The 26,741-nt window shown below is 39.8% G+C and overlaps 1 protein-coding gene across 1 annotated transcript in view; it reads left to right on the plus strand.

Annotated features, from left to right (window-relative positions):
- Positions 1-19,616, plus strand: part of HTRA3 (HtrA serine peptidase 3) — a 49,209-nt gene extending 29,593 nt beyond the window's left edge. The window contains exons 3-9 of the mRNA XM_082243180.1: positions 3,282-3,504; positions 5,607-5,801; positions 7,854-7,886; positions 9,048-9,162; positions 12,473-12,521; positions 16,171-16,266; positions 18,604-19,616. Coding sequence (XP_082099306.1) covers positions 3,282-3,504; positions 5,607-5,801; positions 7,854-7,886; positions 9,048-9,162; positions 12,473-12,521; positions 16,171-16,266; positions 18,604-18,769 — 877 coding nt within the window. The 3' untranslated portion in view covers positions 18,770-19,616. The remainder of the gene's footprint in view (positions 1-3,281; positions 3,505-5,606; positions 5,802-7,853; positions 7,887-9,047; positions 9,163-12,472; positions 12,522-16,170; positions 16,267-18,603) is intronic.
- Positions 19,617-26,741: the final 7,125 nt, after the last annotated feature.

Genomic DNA, 26,741 nt, shown 5'->3' on the forward strand with positions numbered 1-26,741 from the left:
CAGCTATAAAAATTCTTTAGTTCTTACCATTTAGTGGGACCTGCTCAATCATTTAAATTTCTGGGTCCAGGAATGCTGTGACCTGAAATGACTCAACACTAGATCAAGGAGAAGAGAGACTGAGTTCTCAATGGGCTTCCTTCATGGCGTGCATTAAAACATCAATCCTGTTTACTAAAGTGCGATTACTAGGCAGCTGGGTGGCAGAAATGAGGGCTGCCCAAAAAGGACCATTTCAGGGTTATTCAGTTAATAGAGCTTGAAGTGACTCATAGCAAAAAGTCAGATATGGATAACAGGTCAGTCTTAATGAAACTGAAATGTTACATTTCGGCTGATGCTAGATAGTTAAACTATCAAATATTTACTTTTAGCGTACTGGTATTTTAGTGGCAAGATGTCTGCAAATCTTCCATGGCTATTGTTAGGGGGAACCGCTGTCCCTATTTGATTTTTAACTTGTTTTATATTATAAAGAATGCACCAATAGGCCATAACAATAATATATATAATTGCACAAAATGTTGTCTACATCAAAACTGCAAAATATTACCCATGTCCACTTTGCATTTAAAAGCACTGCTCCAGTAAAACATATTACCGACAAGTTCAGAGTCATCCAAACTATAGGTTGGATATCTCTTCCTTTACCATGCTAAGACTACTAACCATCATGCTGGTATTCATACTATACATATTATAATACCAGTATGCCATGACTGTCTATGACTACGATATGTTTTACTATGTTTGTACCTTTAAAACTTTCAATACAAATATTGGAAAAAAAAAACACTCCTCCTTGCCTATATATTCATTAAATGAAGGGTTGTAATGCAGACTTTGAAAGCTCATTTACAATTTTGCAATAACGCACATACGTTAACTAATGTAACAATATGTGAAAGATGAAGCTGTGCTGTGGTTTAAACATGGCTTCTAGCACACAAAGGGTCGATATACAGAACGCCCAAAACAAAATAAAGCACAAATGTATGCAGAGCTAAATTAATAAAATGATTAAAAAAAGGGAAATCAATAACATAAAGTGAAAAAATGTATCACAAGTCCGTAAAGTGCTGCGTACACAGTATAATTCCCTCAGGGCCGGGACAAGGGGTGGGCAGGAGGGACAGCTGCCCTGGGCGCAATGCTTTATTGCAGGGATGGGGGCTCCCTGACCCTAACCCTAAGGAAAGGGGGGCACAGTTTGGCATCTTTGCCCTGGGCACTGGATGACCTTGTCCCGGCACTGCCTCTGTGTATGGATCTTCCATCCACCACCACCTTACAGAGTGAACACTCACCAAAAGAAGATGCTGTAATACATGTAGCAATTACAGCCTGTTTCTCAAATTAAGTTCATCCCAGGCAATGTGTACATCAATCCTAGGTAGTGCCTAAAGTCCAGTCTTAGCTGTGTTAAATAAAGCTTACCCAGGAGCGAACAGATAGCAACAATAGTGCAGTATTTATTGTTCTGCTTGATATATACAAAGCTTCTAGGTAAAACAGCTGAGCAATGCTATTAAAAACAAGTACAATTCACATAGAGAGCTGCTGCCATCCTGGGTCATGCAGCCGTGTGGCGTCAGCACAGAGTCTCCGTCCCAATGTGTTTCATCCATTTGGACGTTATTAAGAGGGCTTCTAGTGCTAATGTCCACCACAAATGTATTGTTGCTTACCATAAATGCAGCCATTGAAATCAATACCGAAACATACCGAAAATCTGATGTAACTGGGGTTCACTGCAGTGCATGTAGCATGGAACACATGTAACTTACCACGATGCGAAAATGTAGATGGCCTCTCAAGGTCAAGTAATACCTTGTAGCTGTTCACACTTTGATGAAAATGGAACAGTAGGGTAAATAAAAATGGTGAATAATGCAGCCTTTAAATAACATTAACAAAACAGCTTTTGTTTTTCAGAGCCCCTCCACCCCCCCCCCCCCCATGTAATATTTTTATGATCTATTGATTCTTTCATCAATAGATCCATTATTTTTCCACTCCAAACAACAAATCAAGCTGTCCAGAAAAAGTGACAGACAGGGATTGGGACAAGCCACATTATACAGGCATACCCCGCTTTAAGTACACTCACTTTAAGTACACTCGCGAGTAAGGACACAGCTTGTTCAGCTTGGCATGACACTACTCCCGGTTTTTAACATTGGAGTCTATAGGAAATCTCGGTCAGCTTGACATGGCACTGCTCCCAAACCATAAGTGACAGGGATACCAAACTTAAAGAGCCCCGAGAGGGGACCCAGGACTACAACATATCATGTTTGTGGCTGGCCAGCTTGCCTAGGTAATCTACCATGTCATAGTCCTGGATCCCCTTAACATGCTCCCCAAGCTTGGTGTTCTTGTCACATGGTTTGGGAGCAATGCCATGTCAAGCTGACCAAGATTTCCTATGGAGCTAGTGTATTTACATGCATTGAGAAATGAAAAAAGGTATTGCTTCACTTTAAGTACATTTTCGTTTTACATACATGCTCTGGTCCCATTGTGTACTTAAAAGTGGGGTAAGCCTGTACTGCTAGTGTTGCTTACAATAGTCAATCTTTATGTGGTATAATTTTTTTCCCCAAAAAATGCTGTAACTACTTACAGACTAATGGCTTTAGTTTTTATGTTGATTACTTAAACTCTATTTACTACTACTGTCCACATAAGACTGCCCTGTTCATGGTGTGACTGTTTCCATTTGATTTCACTGTGAAACAAACAGTGTTGTCACCCTGTTAGAGGAAGTAGAAACATAACAGATCTACTGGTGGAATCAACAGGTACTGAAACAATGTAGAAAAACAATATTCAGTCTCAGGGAGTGTAAGAGGACATGGGGCCACAAAATGAGATTGGAGGAGAAGCGGTTCACCCTTAAACTGTGAAGGGGTTTTTCACTGTTAGGGCTGTCAAGGATGTGGAACTCTTTTCCACAATTGGTGGTGTCAGCAAGGAGTATTGATATTTTTTAAAGTTTATTGGATGTGCATCTTAAAGAACACAACATACAGGGATATGGGAAATAATTACCAACGTTGACACACGTACACCTACACAGGTTGAACTAGATGGACTATTGTCTTTATTCAACCATACCTACTATGTAACTATGTAATGTGTTGGTACTAAAATTGCTGTGTTAATGGTAGTGACAACTTATATGTCATTTTTTATTTTGCCAGCGGTTCTACTTTGGGGAATCAAACTTGCTTCACCTCCCCAATTTGTAGTAAATTACTTTCCTTATTTTTCTCCAGGCATCCGCTATTTGGACGTAACGTACCCTTGTCCAGTGGATCAGGTTTTATCATTTCAGATTTGGGTTTAATTGTGACCAATGCCCATGTGGTGTCAAGCAGTAACACTGTATCGGGTAGGCAGTACTTAAAAGTACAGCTGCACAATGGGGACACCTTTGAAGCAACAATAAAGGATATTGATAAAAAATCAGACATTGCTACAATCAAGATTTATTCAAAAGTGAGTATAAGCTACATATAGGCAACACTTCAAGAAAGCCTGTTTTGTGAGAAATATGGGAGCTACCATTGCTGAACATTTTTTAACAATGCTAGTTGTCTGGCTCCCTCTGGCTTCAGTATTTTCCAATTCGCTGCCTTGACACATACAAATAACTTCTTATCAGCACACTTGTTCCTAGACAGTGAGCACTGAAGCTATGCAATCAATAGTTCTTCCAGGCAAGTTTGTATTTTTAAAAGGAAATTTCATAAATGGCAATGCAGGTTTATTGTAATGCTTCTACTAATATTTTTCCTGGACAATGCTTGCCAAGAACAGTTACCTTTTTAATGCAAGTTTTTTTTCAAACACAAGTAACCAATCTGTAAAAACAAATAGGAGTCATTCAGTTGGATAGCCTGAGGACATATCATGGTACTAGGCAGGGGCCATGGAGCATGTGTCAGACTTAGTCTGTCAGACATCTATGTGGTTGCGGTTAATGAGTTTTTCAGGCACGTTTTGCGGTGTGTTTTGCGTTTTTAAACCCACAGTTTTTATGCATTTTGTGTGTTGTGTGTTTTTTTTCCCTTTTTTTTCCCCCCCTTTTAAAACACTGCATACAGCTGGTTGCTAAGGAGCGGGCCTGGAAACGGTTCCCCGCTGACACCTGAATGTGAAAAAAATAATTGTCAGCAAAAAAAATTATGAAAAAAACAGCGTGTGGTCCCCTCTATGTTGATGGAGACAAGGGCCTCTTCCCCACAACCCTGGGCTGTGGTTGTGGGGGTCTGAGGGCAGGGGGCTTATCAGAATATGGAAGGGGGTCCCCAGGTCCTGCGACCCCATGTAAATGAGTATGTACCCATACTCATTGACCAAAAAAGTGTCACATAAAATAAAAACACAAAGACAGTTTTTGACAATTCCTTTAATAAAAATCCAAAACGAATGTCCCCTCGTGTAGATCCATCATCAATCACGCCGCCCGCCGGACCTGAAAAAAAAGAAAAAAGCTCTGCATTTGTCGAAGGCTAACCGCCGACTGCAGGGAACACCGCTGACAGCGGATGACTCATCAGTTGTTAAGGACGCAGTGGCCGGCTTCCCGGCCCGCTCCTTAGCAACCAGCTAAATACAGTGTTTTTATAGGGGGGAAAAAAAAAAACACAAAACACATTAAAAAAAAGCATCAAAAACACTTGTGTTTCTGGTGCGACTCCATTGAAGTCTATTACACGCAAAACACAATCTGCTGCAGGAAAAAAAGTCCCAGACCCTTCCCAAAAACGCACAGGCTGAAAAACGTATAGATATGAACGTGTACCATAGGAAACCATGTTAAGATCCGGTTCACACCTATGCAGGTTGCAGTTGATGCATATTCCAGGTGCATTTTGCATTTTTTAATACACTTTTTTGATCCATTGAAGTCTATAGAACAAAAAACACCACCTACTGGTCCCTGGCCCTTTCCATAAAATGCATAGTGAACATGACCCATAAGAAATCATGTTAAATTGACTATAGTCTGTTTCTCCAAAACTGAAATTGCACTAAAAAATGCATAGGTGTGAACCATGCCTAAATGGACTGTAGTGCGTTTCTGCAAATTGCAAAATGCACCAAAAAGCGCATAGGTGTGTAACTGAAAATTACTATGGGATTGAGATTTCCTTGCAGCTCTGTGATTGACTGATGAAAAATATTTGCAACCATCCGTGTTCTGTGTTGTGTTAAGAAATGACTGGGATATTTGATGCTGGAACATTAAGAAATAATATACATTTAGCCTCATGTAGTAGCAGAGCTGGGACTTTCTTCAGCAGCTGAGCATGCCATGTCTACAGTTTCGGAATAGCAATAAGCAAAATGTAGATATTTCTCAAGAGAATTCCTGATTCTACAACCAAAACACATCTGGATACATAAGAAATAAGGTTATTTGCCAAACTTAGATCTAGTGTCAGTTGGCTGTGTTATTCATAGTATGCCTATGCTCTGTGTGATAGAGATTTATTTTTTGTAGTAGAAATCTAATGTAAATTTGTTCAGATACAGGAGCATGTACACTGTTCCTTATCCATATAAACAAATGTAACACTTTTATTCTACTTTAGAAAAAGCTGCCAGTCTTAATATTGGGCCATTCAGCCGATCTAAGGCCTGGAGAGTTTGTTGTGGCTATCGGAAGCCCATTTGCCTTACAGAACACGGTGACCACAGGAATAGTGAGCACAGCTCAGAGAGATGGAAGGGAGCTGGGATTGAGAGACTCTGATATGGATTATGTGCAGACTGATGCCATCATTAATGTAAGTTAACTTCTTAAACCTCTTTTGTAGGTGAAAGCTGCGGATGTTCTTTATGCTGTGGACCAGCATATTAGTAGAGTATAGTTTTCTGGTTGTTTGGACCATAGATATCAGTTTGCCAGTTGCTTAGAGACTTACAATACGAATTTCATAGTGCGACTGTAATACATTAGCATTTGTTCCCTAAAAGCGATAACATCTACTGCAGTGCTTTGTAAAGTACATGGAAACAGTGAATCAGGTCCTGTCCCAAAAAATAGCTTACAATGTCATGCCCCACCACAATGCTTCAAGCACACTCATACAATCATACACTAGTCAACCTAAGATTTGTATCATGGAGGTAAAGCAGAGCACCTAGAGAAAGCCTGTGCAAACATCAACTAGAAAGAGCCCTTCTAGGGTTCAAATGTGGTATCAAGATATGCGAGACAAGAACGCTTACCACTTAGCCACCATATTAAGGCTCATACACACTTGACGAAAATCAGACAAAATATCCTCAGATTTTTCTCTCTCTTGCTCAGCGTTCATAACTGTTTTTAGTTGACAGTGCATAATGTTCACAAATTTCTCATCCGACTTTCTTTTTTTTTTGGGACCGTTTGTTCGTAGAGTGTGATGTAAGGACATATAAGTGTGACTCCGAGGCCACATCATCAACATTCCGATAATGCGCGGTCTTTCATATCCGATTTTTTGCGGACGTACTGCATACACATTAAACGAAAATTGGTCGTGCTGGGGACAGACGATGAAAATTTTGGCGTTTGTCCCTCCGTTTTTTTCCGTTGAAAATGTCGGCATTGGCTGCTGAAAGTTGTGTACACACTAGCCAAAAATCGTACGATTTTACCTCGAAATTTCGGCAGATTTTCTACTAGTGCGTTCCCCACTTTACTCTCTTTATACACTGTGGGAATCCAGAAACACCATATGGTGACTTAATTTAAATTTTGGATTAAATTATGACTTGTGGAACTTCACAGTCCTCACTAAAACACTAGTTTGGTTATCTTCACCAAATGTGCCATTCTAAAGGAATTTTTCTTGCTACATTCAAATGTAATACATATGTCTGACCTTTCAATGTAGTAAAAGAAAATATTAAAGACCAACCATACAGACATAATCACAAACAACCTGGAAGCAGCTCAGCTGGTTAGGCAATCATTGTCCCCAGAGTGCATCCATTATTCCATATTTTTTCTGAAATGCATTAGAAGGGGGAAACCTTTGTTGTAGCTTAATGTGTCCATAAAGATCTTTTTTTATGTTTCTTGCCATTTTTAAATGTCTTTGTTTTTATATTTGTTTTGTTAATAATATTTAAGTAAGTAAATATATCTATAGCCCAAACTTATTTTTATTTTGGATAGAGTAGGAAATAGTTAAAATAACTGTAATTAATTTTTTTTACCAGATGTATCCCAATCAATAGATATTCCTTCTTTTTTTGTCCTCTAGACCAGGGTTCTCCAAACTATGGCCCTCTAGCTGTTGCGGAACTACACGTCCCGTGATGCGTTGTACAACTCTGACATTCACAGACATGACTAGGCATGTTGGAAACTGTAGTTAACACCTGGAGGGACATAGTTTGGAGACTCTTGCTCTAGACACAACACAAAGTGAGCCAAAATCTTCTTGGTGACAGTTGTCACTAGAAAACTATTCCCAATGGTAGATTTCCTTTCAGTTCCTGTTCTGATGTCACCTCAAATTTTGAGTCCCAGGAACAACAGTCACCAATGTGCTGATAAAAACTTAACTCTATTCAAACTCTATTCAAAATTGATAAAAAGTTTTGCATTTGGATACACTTTATATATACTAAGTGTATGTACACATAAACTTTGCATACTCAAGGTTTCCATGCAAAACTGGGAACAACCACATGTAAATTAGGAAAAACTTAGGATGTTATGAACTACCTACAGGTTTGCACCATTTTTGTTTCATGGAAACCATGGAGATACTCTCTGTGTAACTTTATGCACATACAGATACTTTTTGCAAGCACACTAATTTGAATGTTTTTGCTTTTTATAGTATGGAAATTCTGGGGGTCCTTTAGTAAATTTGGTAAGTGTATTTACGTATTTATTGTACTGAATAATAAAGTGTAGAATGAGTCGTGTGTGTGGACATTTTCATTTTCATTCAGTTTGATGTATGGTGTGATTGGTCGGTATCAAAACTGCAATATATGTGGACATTGATGGGGCACTTAAGAAACCTAGGTAATTTTCAGGCAATGTTTTCTGGGAAGCTAGGTAAATATTCCTCCCTTTATAGGTAGATACACTGTGGCTAAACGTTTGTAGGCACCTGACCATCAACCTATATGAGCTTCTTAGACATCCCATTCCAAAACCATAGACCGTAGCACAGATTCCCTTCCCTCCCTCCTTCTTTTTGTAGCTGTAACACCCTGGGAAACTTTGACTCAAGATTTTGGAGTGTGTATGCGGAAAATTGTATCTAATTAGGCAAAAAAAGCATTTGTAAGATCAGGTGATGTTAGACCTGGCTTGCAGCGTCAGCATTCAAATTCATTCCCAAGTAGTTCAGTAGGGCTGTGGTCAGGACTTTGTGCAGGTTACTCAAGTTCCTCCACATCATATCCCCAAACTATGTCTTTGGACATGGAGGCAGCTTTGTCCACAGCAGCACAAACATGCTGGAACAGCAAACGTCCTTTACCAAACTGTTGCTACAAGGCTGCAGGCACACAGCTGTCTAAAATCTCTTTATATGCAATAGCATTAAGCCCGCGTTCACATTGGCATGATTCGGACAAATCACAGCCTATTGCCAGCGATGGTGTGACGCGACTTTGCGGTGCCGCTCCAATATCCAAAAGTAGTTCCTGCACTACTTTTGGTGACTTCGGGGGTGACTTCAATAGACATCTGTGTATGAACCCGCACAGATATCTTTCAAGTCGCCCAGGGAAGTTGGACTGAAATGCGGCTTTGAAATTATGCAAGTTCAGATGAAATGTGAATGAGGGCTAACAGGTTCTTCAGCGTAAACACCTGAACTCAATAATTTGGAGGGGTGTCCATTTACTTTGGCGATATAATGAAGGTATTATTGTCAGTTGTCCAAATACTTCATCCATATAGTGAAGTCCTTGGCAGCCCTGTAATATTCCTCATCCTGCCTTCAGCCTATATAGACTGTTTGATCTCATCAATGTAGATGTTGGGGATATCATTATGTTCTTGTTTATCTCTACAGGATGGAGAAGTGATTGGTATTAATACTCTAAAAGTTGCAGCTGGAATCTCTTTTGCAATTCCATCTGACCGCATCACAAAATTCATGACTGATGTACATGACAAAAAATTTAAAGGTAAAGGAAAAAAAAATGCTTTTAGACAACTTCATTTAAGTGATTGTATGTATTGATGAAAGTATTATTTCTCTCACCTCATCTCATTGGTGCTGCTGAGCTTTTCACTATTCATTAGGCTTTACACAGTGTGACACAAGGAGACACTGTCACTGTAAAAACAATAATTTAAAGGACACAGAGTGTACACATTGGCTCCATGCAGGACTATAGAGCATAGATGTGCAGTGGAGAAAACTACTTTTGCAGCTTTCTCCAGGTTTTGGTATACCTGGATGGGGCTCTGCAGTGTGGAGATTCCATAGTGTCTTGGGAGGGACGGAATCTCCAACCCTGTGTCCATGTTTTGTAGATGTCCAGCAGAGTGTGTGCTCAGGTGCACACAGCTTTTATAATGAAGGTCTAGGAAGACCTCAGGGCTCCCAATTGGAGACGGCTCTGCCCAAGAGAGACAGGAGGTCTCTAGAAGTCAGAGGCTGCAGGTGGCAGCCAGAGCACGTGTGTCTGCAAGAGACAGGTGACGGCCTAAGGACTAAGGCCAGAGCGAAGCTGTCATCTTTGGGGAGTTCATGGTCTGGGGGGCCAGCCAAAATAGCAGAGGTACTGCTACTGAGAAACTGAGTGAGGGCTTAAAGTGGAAGTAAACCCAAGGATATGATAGTTTCAAAAAACAGTTACATTCCCGGCATGCCAGAAATGCTAACTGTCACATTGGATGTGCTCTCAACCAAACTGTCAAACCATCCAATGGCTGGTGTCATAACTGGTCACATGTGGACCATCATGGCAGTTGAAAATTAAACAGAGGCCAAGATGGCAGCTTCCCTGGCTGAAAACGATAGGAGGGTTAACTTCCACTTTAAGAGGCAGATGGGCTAGCATTTCCGGTTTATTATATATTGACTGGAGAAGAACCCCCTGCGTGGGAAACGATATGTTATGGACTTTCCTTATTCCTTTAAAAAAATGAGCTGCCACGCCCTTAAACCAAAGTTCTGACTGACAGTGAATCACTGGAAAAATGCATCTACCACTAGAGCTAACGGCCCCCCTGTTACCACAGACAGGCAGAACTCCTACAGAGAACCAAACTTCCAGACCCAGTGGGAAAATTGGTTGCTGAAACGTTTGTAAAAACCCTTAGCAAAAAAATTGAACACTGAGCATCATGGTTATTGCTAGATTTAAGCTGCACCTTCAACTGTTCTTTTAGATGTGGGTGAGACTAGTGGGAGACTTTTTTTCAAAGTATACTTATTTTTTTAGTTCTGTTGCGAGTGTCAGATTCTACTACACTCCCCTTCTGTGTGTTGAAGGATTCCATTTTAAGGTCAATAGGGTGACAAACTGTATATTTATAACATGGTGAGGTTTGGTAGTTAGTTGACAAAATTGGACCTTCATATAAGGCCAAAATGCTAAGATGCTGTCTCACTATCTCCACAATAAATCCCACTCGCTGTCATCATTTCATGCTTCCTGCTACAATGCTACTATGTTCTCTACAGAAACAGCACACAAATGTAGGTGAGTTTACATTAATGGGCTCAGGGAGTTATTTAGAGAAGAGTTGCTATTGATAATTCCCTTTAATACAAGTGTTACTGTAGATTCTTCTGACACCTCTCAGAGGCCCTCTTCACCTTTAGCTTTGTGGTTGGATTTACACACAAGTGTCCTTATGTGGCCAGAGATGGTAATATGAAAAGAAGGAACTAAACACAAATCTTCAATATCTTTCTTGTGATGCTTTAATCTGTCCTTGGAACAAACCCAAAAGTTCCTATTGGAACTTTTTGGCCCATACCAGGATTTTCATTGAATCTGGTTAGTCCATGGAGAACATCCAATTGTTCGATCTGCACAATAAACTGGTAATATAGTATTTCAGACACCATCCAGCTCACTCCTATGTTACAAAGTGTGCAAGGGGTCCCTTCTTCTAGTCATTCTTCTGTACAGCGCACAGTCCTCCTTTCATCCTTGCCAAGCAAAGACAAACAGACCAATAGGTGATTGCATATTACAATGATAGAATGGCACACATACATCAGCAATGATGGTTGAGGGACGTGAACTTTAGAAGGCAGTGCAGGTGGGAGAGATACCTGCACTCCAAAGGCTAAGCAAGGTGGAAGCAGTGCCATCTTAAGAGCATTACAGGCCCCCGGGCAATGCAGTGCACTGAAAAAATTAAAATGAAAATTATCGATACAGCGATATTTATTGGTACAGCAGTGCCAGGGTATTGACAGCTTCCAAGTTCGGCGGCTGGGTCTGGTGAACACACACACGGACGGGAGTCAGATCCGACTGTCCTGTGTGTGCCTGTTTCCGCGGAGGCAGACAGGCATTCCTGCAGTTGTGGGCTTCCCCTCCATGGCCCAAGTGGCCTGACGGCAGCGCAGGGCTTGGAGGCGCTTGCCACCTGCTAAGTTCGGCTGCGGAATGCACAGGGAATCAGGACTAATGCTTGGCTGGGGAGTCGCTGGGCAGGTAGGGTTGCCCATTCAGTAAGATGGCCCTGGGTGGAAGCATTCCAAAGAATGTGACTAGTGACTTCTAGACAGCAATCAGCAGTGAACACCTTGAAAGTCAAAATTGCAAGTATGGATTTACTAGATCATCAGAAGAGCAAAGCCACAAAAATTGCTCATCACCAGTAAATGCAGTTCGGCCTATACTGTTTTCCCACGACACATACCAGCAGGAGGTAGCTATCTTGACCATAAATAAAGTTGAGATCCTCATTCTTTGCTTCTACTAAAGGGCACTCCCTGAAAAAAAGTAAATAGAATCCCACACACAGGCTATACATATCATCAGCCACCCAAAATTAAATGAATAGTTTAGATTGAAGATTTAGTAAAGTGAAGATTGAAGATTTAGGATAACATATTCCTTGTCTGTGTTTAACAGTCAAACAGCAACAATCTGATGTTTATAGCCCAAAACAGTGCATTCAGTATTGCTTCGTAATGACCTTCACTATAAACACAAGCCTTTCATTGAATAAAGTAAATACAGCATATTGCACAATAAGGCAAATATTTGTCAATGATGTACATATTATAGTATATGTTAATCTTCTGTATATTTTCCCAGTGCAAAGGATGCACTTTGCACATCGTGACATTTCTGATTTTGCTCTCTATTTGTTTATGTTATGTCTGAGAGACACAGGATGGGATACAAGGGATCTAAAGGAAGTCAACAATGTTCTTACAAAACCAATTTCTTGTATTTATTCTATTGTGGTCTAATATTAATATCCCCAATCCAACCATCTTGTCACTATTTGTTTCTTCAGATGGGAAGAAGCGTTTCATCGGGATAAAGATGCTGACTATAACTCCTACGTAAGTCAAGAAGAGGAAATTGTCTACATGCCAAAAATGTTTTTTATTGCCTGACATAGAGAGGTTTGGGCTGCAGTGTTTGAAATTTTTGCACAATAAATTTCTGGCCAGAGCCTGTGTACACACTGAAAGGATTAATGTTTTGGAAGGAGCATAAATTGCTTTTGGTTTTATCTTCTTTTTTTGTTGCCATCTGAACTTTTATAGACAGAGACTTTTTCTTTTTATTACTATTGGACAGGAATACATGTAGGATTTCTTTTTGACAATGGGAAATGTTGCCCTTTCCTTAAAGCTGTACTCAAAGCAAATGGCTATATACTAATTTAAAGTGGAACTAAACTTTCTTAACCTCCCTGGCGGTATGATTATGTCAGGAATTACATACCAAAAGCGGTACAATTGTTTTCATGGAAATTTGGCGTTATGTATTATAGGCCTACAATTCTTAGTAATTACTGACTTAAACCTGACCAAAACAAGAGTCTAGTAGACATTCCAGATGTGATAAATTTGAAACACAAACACGTGAATTATAATCGAATCAATAATATTTTATTATTATATATACGATATATATAATAAAATTATATTATTGATTAGATTATAATTCATGCATTATATATTATATATAGATATATGTGTGTGTGTATATATATATATATATATATATATATATATACACACACACACATATATATATATAATATATAACGCATGAATTATAATTGAATCAATAATATAATTTTATATATATATATATATATATATATATATATATATATATATATATATATATATATATATATGTATATATATATGTGTATATATATATATATATATATTTTATATATATATACACATATATATATATACACATATATAGATATATATATATATATATATATATATATATATACACCGGTATATATATATATATATATACACCGGTATATATATATATATATATATACACCGGTATATATATATATATATATATATATACGCGCATATATATATATATATATATATATATATATATATATATGCATATATGTATATAATATGAAATGTGTTTTGTGCAACTTTTTTTTTTTTGAATTTCCCTCCCTAGTTCCGCTCCCATGCAGCATTGCTGCTGCAGGGAACGGAACTAGGAAGTGATCACACCGACGGAGGGACGGAGGAGCGGCGGGGATCTCGGCTGGCGGTCACAGCAATGAGAGATCATCGCTGGATCGCCAGGATAAGGTAAGAGACACCGCTGCGCTCTCTGCAATCCACCCCGAGCGTGACTCGGGGTTACCGCTCCTGATATGAAAAATCAACCTCGATTCACGCTCGGGATTACCGCCAAGGAGGTTAATCAACATTAACTATTTTTAAAGTGGTTGTAAAGCCTTAAGGTTTTTCACCTTAATGCATTCTATGTGCTGCTGCAGCCTGTGTGCTGCTACTCCCCCCAGACCCCCCCCCCCCCTTTTTCTTGCCTGAGCCCAATCCGATCCAGTGATGTGCAGGAGCGCAGTGGATCCAGCTGCTGTTGCTCTCCTCATTGGACAGATTGATAGCAGCAGGAGCCATTGGCACCCACTGCTGTCAATCAAAAGCTTTAACAAGGGAGTGTGGGGCGGGGCGATCATGAGCGAGCCATGTTCTTAGTACACGGCATAACCCCGATTTTGATAAAGAGCCGATGACGTGGCTCTTTACCCATGTGATCAGCTGTGTCAAATCACAGCCGGTCACATATAAATGCAGAAGTGTCGTTTATCGGCGCTCCTCACCTCACACTGTCAGAGTGTGTGGCGAGGAGATCCGATCAGAGACATCTCCTCCAAGGGATAACCATGACAGGTAATCAGGGCACTGATCAACAGCTCCCTGATTACAGTAAAGCTCCAGCAGTGCCCATCAGTGACCCCAATCCGTGCCCAATAGTGATGCTAGTCAGTACCCATCAGTGCCGCCTATCAGTGTCCACCAGTGCCACCTATCAGTGTCCACCAGTGCCAATTATCAGTGTCCACCAGTGCCGCCTATCAGTGCCACATATCAGTGCCACCTATCAGTGCCCTTCAATGAGGCATATTATTATTAATATTTATTATATAGAATTTATATAGCGCCAACAGTTTGCCCAGAGCTTTACAACTTGAGGGTAGACAGTAAAAATACAATACATTTTAATACAGTAAGAATCAGAGGGCCCTGCTCATTAGAGCTTACAATCTAAGAGGGATGGTCAAGTGATACAAGAGGTAATAACTGTGGGGAATGGGCTGATGGAGAAAATAAAAGTACAGTAGTTAGGTGGATGCCAGATAGGTTTCTCTGAAGAGATGTGTTTTCAGGGAAAAATGAGTTTTCTTTATTAGTGACTCCTCATCAGTGCCACCTAATCAGTGCCCTTCAGTGCCGCCTCATTCGTGCTCAAAAGTGCCACCCAATCAAGGCCCATCAAAGCAGCCTATCAGTGTACATCAGTGGAGGAGACAAATTACTTATTTATAAGATTTACTGACAGAAACTTTCAGTTTTTCTTTTTTTAGTAAAATTTAAAAAACCCTGCAGTGAATAAATACCACCATAAGAAAGCTCTATGTGTGTGAAAAAAAATGATAAAAATCTCATATGGGTACAGTGTTGCATGACCGTGCAATTGTCATTCAAAGTGGGAGCGCTGAAAGCTGAAAATTGGCCTGGACAGGAAGTGGGTGAAAGTGCCCAGTAGGCAGGTGGTTACTAACGTCAGTACTGGGCACTTTTACCCCCTTCTTGCCCAGGGCAGTTTTCAACTTTTAGTGTTCTCACACTTTGAATGACAATTGCACGGTCGTGCAACGCTGTACTTAAATGGAATTTTTATATTTTTTTTCACACAATTAGAGCTTTCTTTTTTTGGTATTTAATCACCGCTTTATTATTTATTTATTTTTTTGCTAAAAAAAATGAAAATAAGAACAACAATTTTGAAAAAAAAAAGTTTTTCTTAGTTTCTGTCAGAAAATTTTGTAAATACGTTATTTTTCGCCTTCGCTTATGCGTGCAGATAAGGCTGCACCGATGGCAACTGATAGGCTACTAACAGGTGTAAAGCAGCTATAAGTGCCTGTACATACCCACAGCAACTTTCCATGCCTCCACTTTGCCCGAATGTAGCGCCATTCTGTACAGCAAAGCTTCAAATCTTCCTGGTAGTGTCAACGTTTGCCTATTCCTCCCTGCTTCCCATATCTTGCTTTTGGAAAGTGAGACATTTTGAAGAAGGGAACTGGTAAACCCTGACACTACCAGATTGTGTTAGGTCTGTTTCTAATTAAAGCATCCCTATAGTTGGGGCACTGAATGCTAAAGCAGGCATGTATACCTGTAGTACTTACTACCTCCTGCTACCTAAACAGTGATGCCTTCTTACAAAAAAAAAATGTGCATACCTCCAAAAATGTATTTTGGATTTGGATTATAATGACAAGTTATATTGTATTCCTTGACAATGGCAATATGCATCTTTCACTCCAACAAACAACTGTATTGATAAAAAGCCATAGTGCGCTCATACTCTCACCTTATTTTGGTGTACAAATAAAAAAAAGAATTTTCAGAAAAAGGATGAATGGCTAATAATATTCTACTGCTTTGGTTTTAGACTTGTTGAAGAACTGAAACTAAACAATCCAGATTTTCCTGATGTTAACAGTGGAATTTATGTCCATGAAGTGGTGCCCAATTCACCAGCTCAGAGGTAATTATCCAAAAATATGTTGTAATGGCTTACTTAGAAATACGGGCTAAGCCAAAAACTGGATTAATTAAAAGCCCCATTGCAGTTAGAAATGTTTCTGATTTATTATAGAACTGGAATGTGGTAAACCTCTGGAAGGTTTTTAACGCTGTCCTGTTTCCCCCACTAGGAAGAGTTTTTCTTCCTTCCTATCACATTGACAACTTAAAAGCATGTGAAGTGGATGGTGAATTTTTACACTCTCACATTTGGCAAGAATTTAGATGGGAATTATATGTCCTGTTATTGCCTTCTTATTGTCTTTATTGGAAAGGCTCTTACCTACCCCAATATAGGCTATTGGCACAAGATGGATAGAGTGTCCTTCACTACTTCTGCACTGTTCAGATTAGTAAGGAATTATTATTATTATTATTATTTTTTTTTTTGACAGGGAGATTAGGCAGATATGTCTTGGCTTATCATGTACCTGATTGTAATAAATGCCTTGACATAGATTATCTTACTTAATCACTTTACCACCGGAGGATTTTGCTGTCTTACGTCTGGGCCACTTTTTGCGATGCGGCACTGTGCAATTTTAACTGACAATTGCGCAGCCATGCAACGCCGTACCCAAACCAAATTTACGTCCTTTTTTTCCCACAAACAGAGCTTTCTTTTGGTGGTATTTGATCATCTCTACGATTTTTATTTTTTGCGATATTAATAAAAAAATGCGACAATTTTGAAAAAATAACAACATTTTTCTACTTTGACAGTTAAAAAATATCCAATATATTAAATTTTTGTCATATATTTAGGCCAAAATGTATTTAGCTACATGTCTTTGACAAAAAAATTCTCAATGAGCGTATTTTTAACCGCTTTAAGACCGGAAGATTTTACCCCATTCCTGACCAGGCCATATTTTGCGATTCGGCACTGCGTTAATTTAATGGACAATTGCGCGGTCGTGCGACATTGTACCCAAATTAAATTGACGTCCTTTTTTTCCCCACAAATAGAGCTTTCTTTTGGTGGTATTTGATCACCTGTGCGATTTTTACTTTTTGCGCTATAAACAAAAAAAGAGTGACAATTTTGAAAAAATAACAAAATTTTTCACATTTTTTATATGAAATTCCCCCCCAAAAATATGTAAAAATCTAAATTTTTTAACATTTTAGGTTAATTTGTTTTCTGCTACATATTTTTGGTAAAAAATTGCAATAAGCGTATTTTGATTGGTTTGCGCAAAAGTTACGTTTACTAACTAAGGGAAAGATTTCTGTAATTTTTGGTGGTTTTTTTAACAAGTAATGGCCGCGATCTGCGATTTCTTTTGCGGGACTGCGACATTGCCGCGGACAGATCGGACCCTTGACTGACATTTTTGACACTTTTGGGGGTACCAGTGACATTACTACAGTAATCAGTGCTATACATATGCACTGTTACTGTAAAAATGACACTGGCAGGGAAGGGGTTAATTTTTATTGGAGAGGGAGGGGTTAATGTATGCCTGGTGCTTACTGACGTGTGTGGGAGGAGGTGACTGAGTGACACAGGGACAGATCGCAGGTTCAGCTATGCTGAACCCTGTAATCTGACCCTGCCTGTCACTTAGGAGATCCGCCCGCTTTGTTTACACAAGCGGGCGGATTTCCACACTAGATCCCCGACAATCGGGGAAGAGCGGCGGTGATCACCGCCGCTCCTCCCCTGGCCCGACTCCCGCTGTAATTGAATACAGCGGGAGCGAGCCTCCGGCGGCGCGCGCACACCGCTGAGAGAGGGGAATGTCTGGTGACGTAGGTCTACGTCGCCAGACGATAACGAGCCACTGTAGCAGCACAGTGAGCAGACGTAAAGTGGTTAAAAACTGTGAAACTGGAGGATATTTGATTAGCTGGTACCCCTACTAGCAGTAGGCACCGCTGAAAACTAAGGAAAGACTGAACTCTAAAACTGTCTGTAAAGTGATGTGTCTTTGTAACCTCCTTCGTGAACCACCAAGTCTCAGCCACAATAAACCACTTTTGCATGCATTGATATGGTGTCTTCCACATGTAATGCTGTACTTTAGTCAGTGCTGGCACTGATCACTAAGAATATTCAGAAGTTTAGTTTTGATTAGTGATATGGATATTGTTATGTGCTTTCTAAATAATTATTTTGCTCTATAGATCACTGGAAACTAGCAAACACCATAACCTAAACTTGTGGTCTAACTACAACATGATAGAGTGTTCTCAATAGAAAGACTGATAAAGGCTGGTTAGGCATATCAACTCTAACAACTATTGGAAATTATGACGATTGTGTAGTAATTAACCCATTTTATCATTTCATCAGAGGTGGGATCAAAGACGGGGACATCATTGTGAAAGTTAATGGACGACCACTGATGACATCTACTGATTTGCACACAGCTGTAATGAAGGAATCACCTTTACTACTTGAAGTAAGAAGAGGGAACGATGACCTTCTGTTTAACATAGAACCTGACATTTCCATGTAATGAAAAAGAAAAAAGAAATAAAACATTTATACAAGTCAGAACATTAAGCTCACAAAGTAAAAATCCACCTAATGGAAAGTTCTAAAAACATTGCCTCATTATGATCAGATGTTCTTTTTAAAGCATAAGACATGTTTTCCACGGAAACACTCGGAAATGCAGCTGGTGCCAACTATGGAAGGACTGGGTCAGTCAATTTAAGTGTCTTTTTCTGGTCTGTATTCATTGGACATGGAATAGTTGCAGTGAATATTCTGCACAACAACAAAAAATTACCTCTTTTGGAGTCAATGACTATATTGTTCCTGGTGGGTTGATTGACATATTGAGCTGTGTCTGAGCTGTACGTCATGAACGAAGTACTTGCAGGTCAGTCGAAAATCTTGAAGTTTTCTTTATCACAAGAGGTACAGAGACAACTAAGGAGTAGAAGAAGTGTGGACACATATGACTTTCCTTAGGCTGTAGAATAGATGTTTTTTTATAAAAAATATATAAACACCACGGTACAAAATTAAGCAGAACACCAAAATATAGCATCACATCTTGAATTCAATCCAATAGATAGATGTTAGTATACCAACTAGTTACAAGACTAAGTAGGTTTTGCCTTTAAGACATGCAAAGCAAAAAAAATGGTGTGTTTTAATGCCCCCTCCACAACAACATATGTTCACCTTTCCCTGTCTTACCTGCTGGTACTTCCAGGTGTGACAAAGCATATGACTCACTCCACTTCCTTGAATATGACAATGTTGGTACAAGACAATTGGCATGATATTTGAGGATGGAGAGACAGTCTTTAGCCCCGTGTAGCTCCAACTGCAGAAACGTGAAACGTACACAAGTTTTAACAGAAAGAAAGCAGCGCCAGCTTAGTGAAGCATAAGGTTTATTGATACAAAAAACACGTAGTGACTTACTCTTAGGTAAGTAAAGGCCGGTACGGTAGGTGGATGGGATCATCCATCTTCTTGTCCTGGATACCGTTGCAGAAAGGAGGGGTGCGGGGTGCCGGTGGTGCATGGAGGCTGTTGTCTGGCAGCCTGTCTGATGGTGCTGTGGTGGTGGAGGGCTCCACTTCCTACTTCCCTTCAGGCCGACATCACTTCCTGTGAGGCGTAGGGAAAGATGGGCGTTGCTAGCTTTCGGAGCATCCGTGCTCCTTCATTAGACCGCCTAATGAATGGAGGGCCACTAAGTCACTACGTGTTTTTTGTATCAATAAACCTTATGCTTCACTAAGCTGGCACTGCTTTCTTTCTGTTTATTCTCCTCAGAGCCTCTTCTTGATCCAGCTGGCAGTCGCTGTTCATGGGCCCCCTCCCCCCTTCCACCTCATCCTTTTTTATATTTTTCTACCCATTTTTTACTTTCTATATATTTTTACCTCTTTACCTCATGGTATGCCACCCACCAACATCAGAGCGCCATGTAATCATTGACTTTATGCTTGTACACAAGATTTAGGCTATACAATATGCGCCTTTTAAATGCTACCACTCCAGTGGCCCTCCATTCAGTTTCAAAGAAAGAAAATACCTTTTTTTGCTATGCAGTCATGTAATCACAAAGCTCCATCTCTTGTATGCAACGTAGAGGTCGCCCAGGCATTGATGTCACCCAGTTGCATTCACTGCTTTAGGCATTGGCAGAGAGGAAGAGTGTTCTCTCCCACCAGCCCAACATTTGCACAGAGGAGATGGAGCTGTGCATAGAAAGACAAAAAGTATTTTTGCTAAATTGTATGCAGGACAATGGGGAGACCAGCATTTAAAAGGTGGTGTGTTGTGTTGCCTAAACTTCTACTTTCCTTTCCTCACTCTTGGTGGCTGAATTGATTGGCAGGGGATCAAAGAAAGGTAAATTTGTGCTGCTGGTTCATCCTCTAAATGGGGGATAGTGTTTTACAATATATTGTATATCCTAAAAAAAAAAAAAAAACTTTTAGAAAAAAGAAACAAATATTTGTATTCTTGAATACAATACCACAAAGTCTTTATTGATTTAGCCTAGAAATGGCTGCCTCCTCTTTTTTGCAGACAACACAAACATTTTACCTAACACATATTGTCTTTCCCTTAGAATTTGGTAAAATCATGTGAATCAAGGATATCAAATGACCAGTATTCGATTGTTATCCCTTTAATAAAGTTTTCTAAGGAAAGTTGCTACCCTGAGTAATGAATTTAACAGATAACAAAAATAAGAATCAAAAATAGCTACCATACCCTCATAAGCTTTGGATGACAAAATGTGAAAGCACTCTTCATGTGATATCTGTTTTGTGGAAGCTTTTATGTCCATGCACATTGGAAAATGCTGCTTCTACAGGAGTTTTGTGTTTTTGCCTGAAGAAGCATCTCAATGATATCCTGGGCGTCCATGCATATTAGGATGTTTAGAGGCATATTTTAATCTCAACGTTTAGAGGCCGGAAAAAAAAACCCTTCTGATTTGTGATTCAAGCTTTCTGGCAGAAAAAAACGCAAAAGTGTCCCAAACTTGTCAAAACTACGTACAAAAAAACGCTTTGTATGAAAATTTTTTCTGCCAGGGCAACTGTTGTTTTTTTTTTTTTTTTTAAGCCCAGTGTGCATGGAGCCTTTGAGTGTTTTTTTGTCTGCCAAAAAAACTGGCATTTTTTTATGCTCAGTGTACACAGACCCTTAGACCGCATTCACACTGAAGCAGCACGACTTTGGGGGGGGACCTGTGAAGTTGCGTGCTGCGCGACTTCGGCACGACTTGCACGGACTTCATAAAATGAATGTCTATGCAAGTCGCTCCAGGTCACCCCGAAGTAGTACAGGACCCTTTTTCTAAGTCGGAGCGACTTGTGTCGCTCCTATTAGAACCGTTCCTGTACTACACAATGGACCGCGGCGGTGCACGACTTGTCAGGCTGACCAAGTCGCCTGACAAGTCATATTAGTGTGAATGGACTCTTAGAGTTCAGGTGAAACTACTAAATGGCCAGCTTTATCTTGATGTCACTTGCCAAAAGCCCCTTTCTTGAGATCATATGACCAATGCTTCAGTTTTTGGTCTAGTGACCAGCATCAGTAGAGGGAGAGTTCTAAGATACAGAGAAGGTAAGCATGTCTGGTGAGATTGTATATACTACTCATAGTTTTAGAGAAATGAAGGGGTGGGGGGGCGGGGTCATGGCACTCAGAGTGTAGTTTCACTTTACGCCCAAACCCCATCTCATTCAGCTTTATTTATACAGTCTGTTTCTGCAAACAGCAGAAATAGCAAAAAGGCATTACATAGGTGAGTCGACTTTCAGAACCAGTTAATAAGGTTTTTCAGCTAGTCAAAAACAAAATAGAAACGTTTATCACAATCTGGGGCTAGCCATACCTTTAGAGAAAAAATTGAATTTTTGGATTTGGCCAATTCCCTCATCCCCATTTGTGTTATTCTGTGCTTAACAATCTAATAATTAGTATTAGTGCTATTTTTGTAATCTACTGATGTGATTATTTGTGCACTTGGGTATTATTTCTATTGCTATCAGGTCCACTTTAAATAAATAGGTACTTTGGACCAAATGCTATGGAAATTCCATCAGAATCTAGTCTTTCTAGAATATATCACATGATTCTTATAGAATTAATGACTTATAAATGCGCAGTAAACACATCTTGTGCAAAGTCATATGGGTACCCATCAGTGCCTTGTTCCACAGGAAAATCCTTCTACTTTATGCAGGTAATTTACTATGTACTTTGTGTACTGTATATATTTCTGCTGTAAAAAAAAAATAAAGTTTATATACTGTATAAAAATTTGATTTTTTTTAAACCCTTTTTTTCACTATAAGTTTTGTTAGATGTCAACGTTTAAGATGAAAAACGATAGATTACTGCCACATGCTGTTGTGGATCCAGTGTGTCACCAGTGGTGGACATAGGCAAAAGTCTAAGGAAACTTTTCTTGTCCCATGGAACCTCTAACATTGGAATTCATGCAGAGCTGTTTGGTGCTGCCAGGTTGCAGCTCCGATGTTTGCCCTACTGGATAGAGTTAAAGATCTTACAGGGAACCGGGCATAGTCCTCATGCAAGTCAAGGTCATGGTTGAGGCATAGTCATAGTACTGTATATAGACAATGGCCAGCCATAGAAAATGAGCCAGAAAAAGCAAACAACTTTATTATGGTATAAGGTCAAGGTATCAGAAACAAAGTGCAGGATGAGTTCATATGAGGATAACATATAAAGATATTAAATACAGTATATAGGTTGGATGCGCACACTCAGGCATTATAACCTACTGTAACCTCTGCTAAGGTACGGTGCAAGTTCACTGAAATTACAGAAGATATCTGACATAAAGCATTTGTGCCAGGATCTGGTGTAAGCATACATCAAAGAGCCTACAGTACCTGACACCGAAAGGAAGACACATGGAAAAGGAGTTTAGAAGTGCAACTAAACTAATTAAGGGATTGGAGGACCTTAGTTATGAAGAGCGTCTGCAATCGATTGATTTATTCTCCCTGGAGAAGAGACGCCTGAGAGGGGACATGATAGCAATTTATAAATACCTCAATGGTGATCTCAGCATAGAAAAAACGTTATTCAGTCGAAAGGATTGCATGAGGACTCGAGGGCATACAATGCGATTAGAGGAGAAGCGTTTTAACCTCAGGAAACGTGGGGGGGTTCTTTACTGTTAGGGCTACAAGATTGTGGAATTCAGGGGTATGAGAGAAGATTACAGCCACACACACCTACACAGGTTGAACTGGATGGACTATTCTCTTTATTCAGCCTCACCTACTATGTAACTATGAATTGAGTTGCCACACAAGATGTCAGCATTTTTTTGCAGTTTTTGAAAGCTACAGGTAATTATTTATTAATTTTAAAGACTCCAAGTGCTATTCAGGACAGCCAAGCACTTTTTTTATTTAAAATGCCAAATAGAATTTTCTCATAATAACAAAAAAAAAATGAGGAAAAAAAAAACATCTACTGCTCCTGTTTTTTCCTGATTTACAAAAACTTGAGAAAGGAAAAATGAGCAACAACTCCACTTTTATTTCAGCTTTCTCTTCTCTCAGCTAGTAAGGGTGTTGACTGTCGAAGAGCTGTTATTCTGCTTTTCTACTGAAAGAAAAGGATGCATATGCAATAAATTGTATTTAGTGTTTTCAAAGGCTCCTTGTCTCATAACATCCTGTTTTAATGAGGTCAGTGGTCATCAGCATCAATGAGAAAAAAAATCATATGCAAATAGCACATGAGGTGGGAAGAATTAATGATGTCTTTGTTAAATGTCCTATCAATGTAACTTACAACTTGGTTTGGTAACGATTAAAAACATTTTCAGGAGTAAACCACTGGGTGCTGTGGTTCTCCTTCCATCCTCTACATTAGCAGTCTTGCGGGTCACATCTGGCATGTTACAAGATTTTATCCATCCCCCAGCTAGGTTCAGTGGTATTTCCTCAATGTGCACTCATTGAAGATTAGGGTCAACAGAGGCTTCTTATGGTCTCTGCTTCTGATGTAAAATGATGGGGACCCTGATGTAAGGTGAGACTCTGATGGGGACTCTGATATGAGGTAGACTCTAATGGGGGGCCTGGAAATAACTGTGGATAAGTGACATTTTTGCTATCTGAGGTTCTATGAGGGTGTCCTTAATGTTTAGCTGATTATGGCCAATGTTAGGGTAATAACACTGTGGTATATGGTTCCCACTAAAGTTCCCACTTTAGAAAACATGTATCCGGGGACCTCATCTCTGTTTGTGGGGAAGTCATACTTGGGTTACATGTTTCACGTCTAGCGAGAATGCCCCCATCTTTGGGGCTTTTGGAATATGGTTGTTGCCCTCTTGAGACAGGTGACTGTAGTCCCTATTCCACAATCTCTGGAAATCGCCTCATTGAATGAGCCTATTGCTCATGTCACCAAGACCACTCAAAGGCTGGCATTCTTCATTCTCCTTGCAGCCAGACTGACTATTGCCAGGCATTGGAAGAGGATCTCTGTTCCTGTGATTTAGGTACGGCAAAAGTTTCATGTATATTGTGTCATGAACAACTTGCTAGCATAATCCTAGACTTTTGCAAACAATTTGAAAAGTGACAGACCCCATGGGCACGCTATATGCATATTGAACTGTAGGGGTCTGGGATTATCTTACTAAATGTTAATTGTTTGTCATACTCCTTGGAATTCCATTCTTTTCTTACTTCTATTTCCATCTTACTCTTTCTCTTTGTGCTGGTTGGTTCTGTTCTTGGACCTGTATCTTCTTTTCTTTCGTTGCCTGGAACATAGGGTACGCTGATTTGATCTAGCTGTTATGCTTTGTGCCCTTGATTCATCAATAGACAGCACGTATTTTCCTTACAATATTGTTTTTTCTTGTATTGACCATTTTTTATGTTTGCTACTCCAGTCTAGATTTGGCTTTTTAAAGTCTTGTTTGATTGTCTATTTTAAGTAGGCTGTAATCTATGCTTCTTGAGGACACATTGGTTTTCTGTCTGATTTGTATGCTTAAATCTTAAATAAAAAATCATTGGAAGAAGTAATGGGGAATCTGGTGTAAGGGGGGGCTCTAATGGGGAACCTGATGTACTGGAGCTCTGATAGGGACCATGATATAATGGGGAACTTAGATAGGACCCCTGATGTTTGGGGGACTGTAAGTGATTTTTTTCAGCCTGTAAATTTGCAAAATATACAATGTGGCCCTCATACTAAAAATTGTGGAGACCCCTGCTCTACATCATTAAAGGATGCATGGGTCAGTAGAAGAGACCATAGTGTCCAGCGTGGGGATACACTTCAAAGGTTTGGACATTACCAGCACCTGGAGTTAATAAAGAACAAGAGTATTTACCTCCCTACCCACATGAAAGCCTTTTTTTTACTTGATGTTTGCAGTTTTTTTCCTAAACTTTGATTGGCACTTTCCAAACTAACTTAATTATTATGTAATTGTGGAAAACAATATCCTACAATATGGTATTTCTGTAAAACTATTACTGTTCATTGAGTCCACTTTCCCTTTAATAGTTATACACATGCGGAAAAGAAAGAAGAAATAGAAGCTGCATGTGGCCAATTCTTCAGAGCCTGGCATATCTACCCATTGTAAAGGCAATCACAGACATGGTATAGACCAATTGTAATAAAGCAGGTGGAACACCAGCAATTTAGCCTAATCGAATAGTACAGTACACATGCCGGATTTTTATAGACCAGTGATGGCAAACCTTGGCACCCCAGATGTTTTGGAACTACATTTCCCATGAGGCTAAGCTACACTGCAGAGTGCATGAGCATCGTGGGAAATGTAGTTCCAAAACATCTGGGGTGCCAAGGTTCGCCATCACTGTTATAGACCCTGGATTATAGGCTGCTACCTTCACATGATTGGACACAGACAAAGCTTTTGGACATGTCCCTTTTGGGCGTTACCCTGTAACCGTACCCCAAGTCATGAGACCTCCTTTTTTTCTGCTTGTGTCCTTTAGTTATGGGTAGGGTTGAGCGAACACGGACTGTATTATTCGTGTTCGTACCGAATAATTGGATTTTTGTTACCCAAACACGGACCCGAAAACTTTACTGTATATTCGAGGGACATAGAATTGAGGGACAGGTCGGAGTGTGTTAGGCAGGGCGAGTTGTAGGGCATTTTAGGGCGAGGCTGCTGATTTTTAGGGTCAGTGTTCTACAACCGATATTGCTGTGTGGGGGGGGGGGGGGGGGGTTTGCAGTGACCGATCTTATCAATCCTGTTAGGGAGAGGCTGGAGATAGGCAGGTGTCAGTGGTCCACATCGATTTTGCTGTGTGTGGGGTGCAGTGAACACAATCTTTTTTGCCCACTGAGGAGGAGGGAGAAAAGTCTTTTTCTATCAGTCACTGTGTGCAGCGTTTTTCCTTCAGTGCTGTGCTGTGCTGACTGTGATCATACACTGCTGTGTTCAGTGTTCA

The sequence above is a fragment of the Pelophylax lessonae genome (genome assembly GCF_965119305.1).
Source record: "Pelophylax lessonae genome assembly, chromosome: 1".
Lineage (NCBI taxonomy): Eukaryota > Metazoa > Chordata > Amphibia > Anura > Ranidae > Pelophylax > Pelophylax lessonae.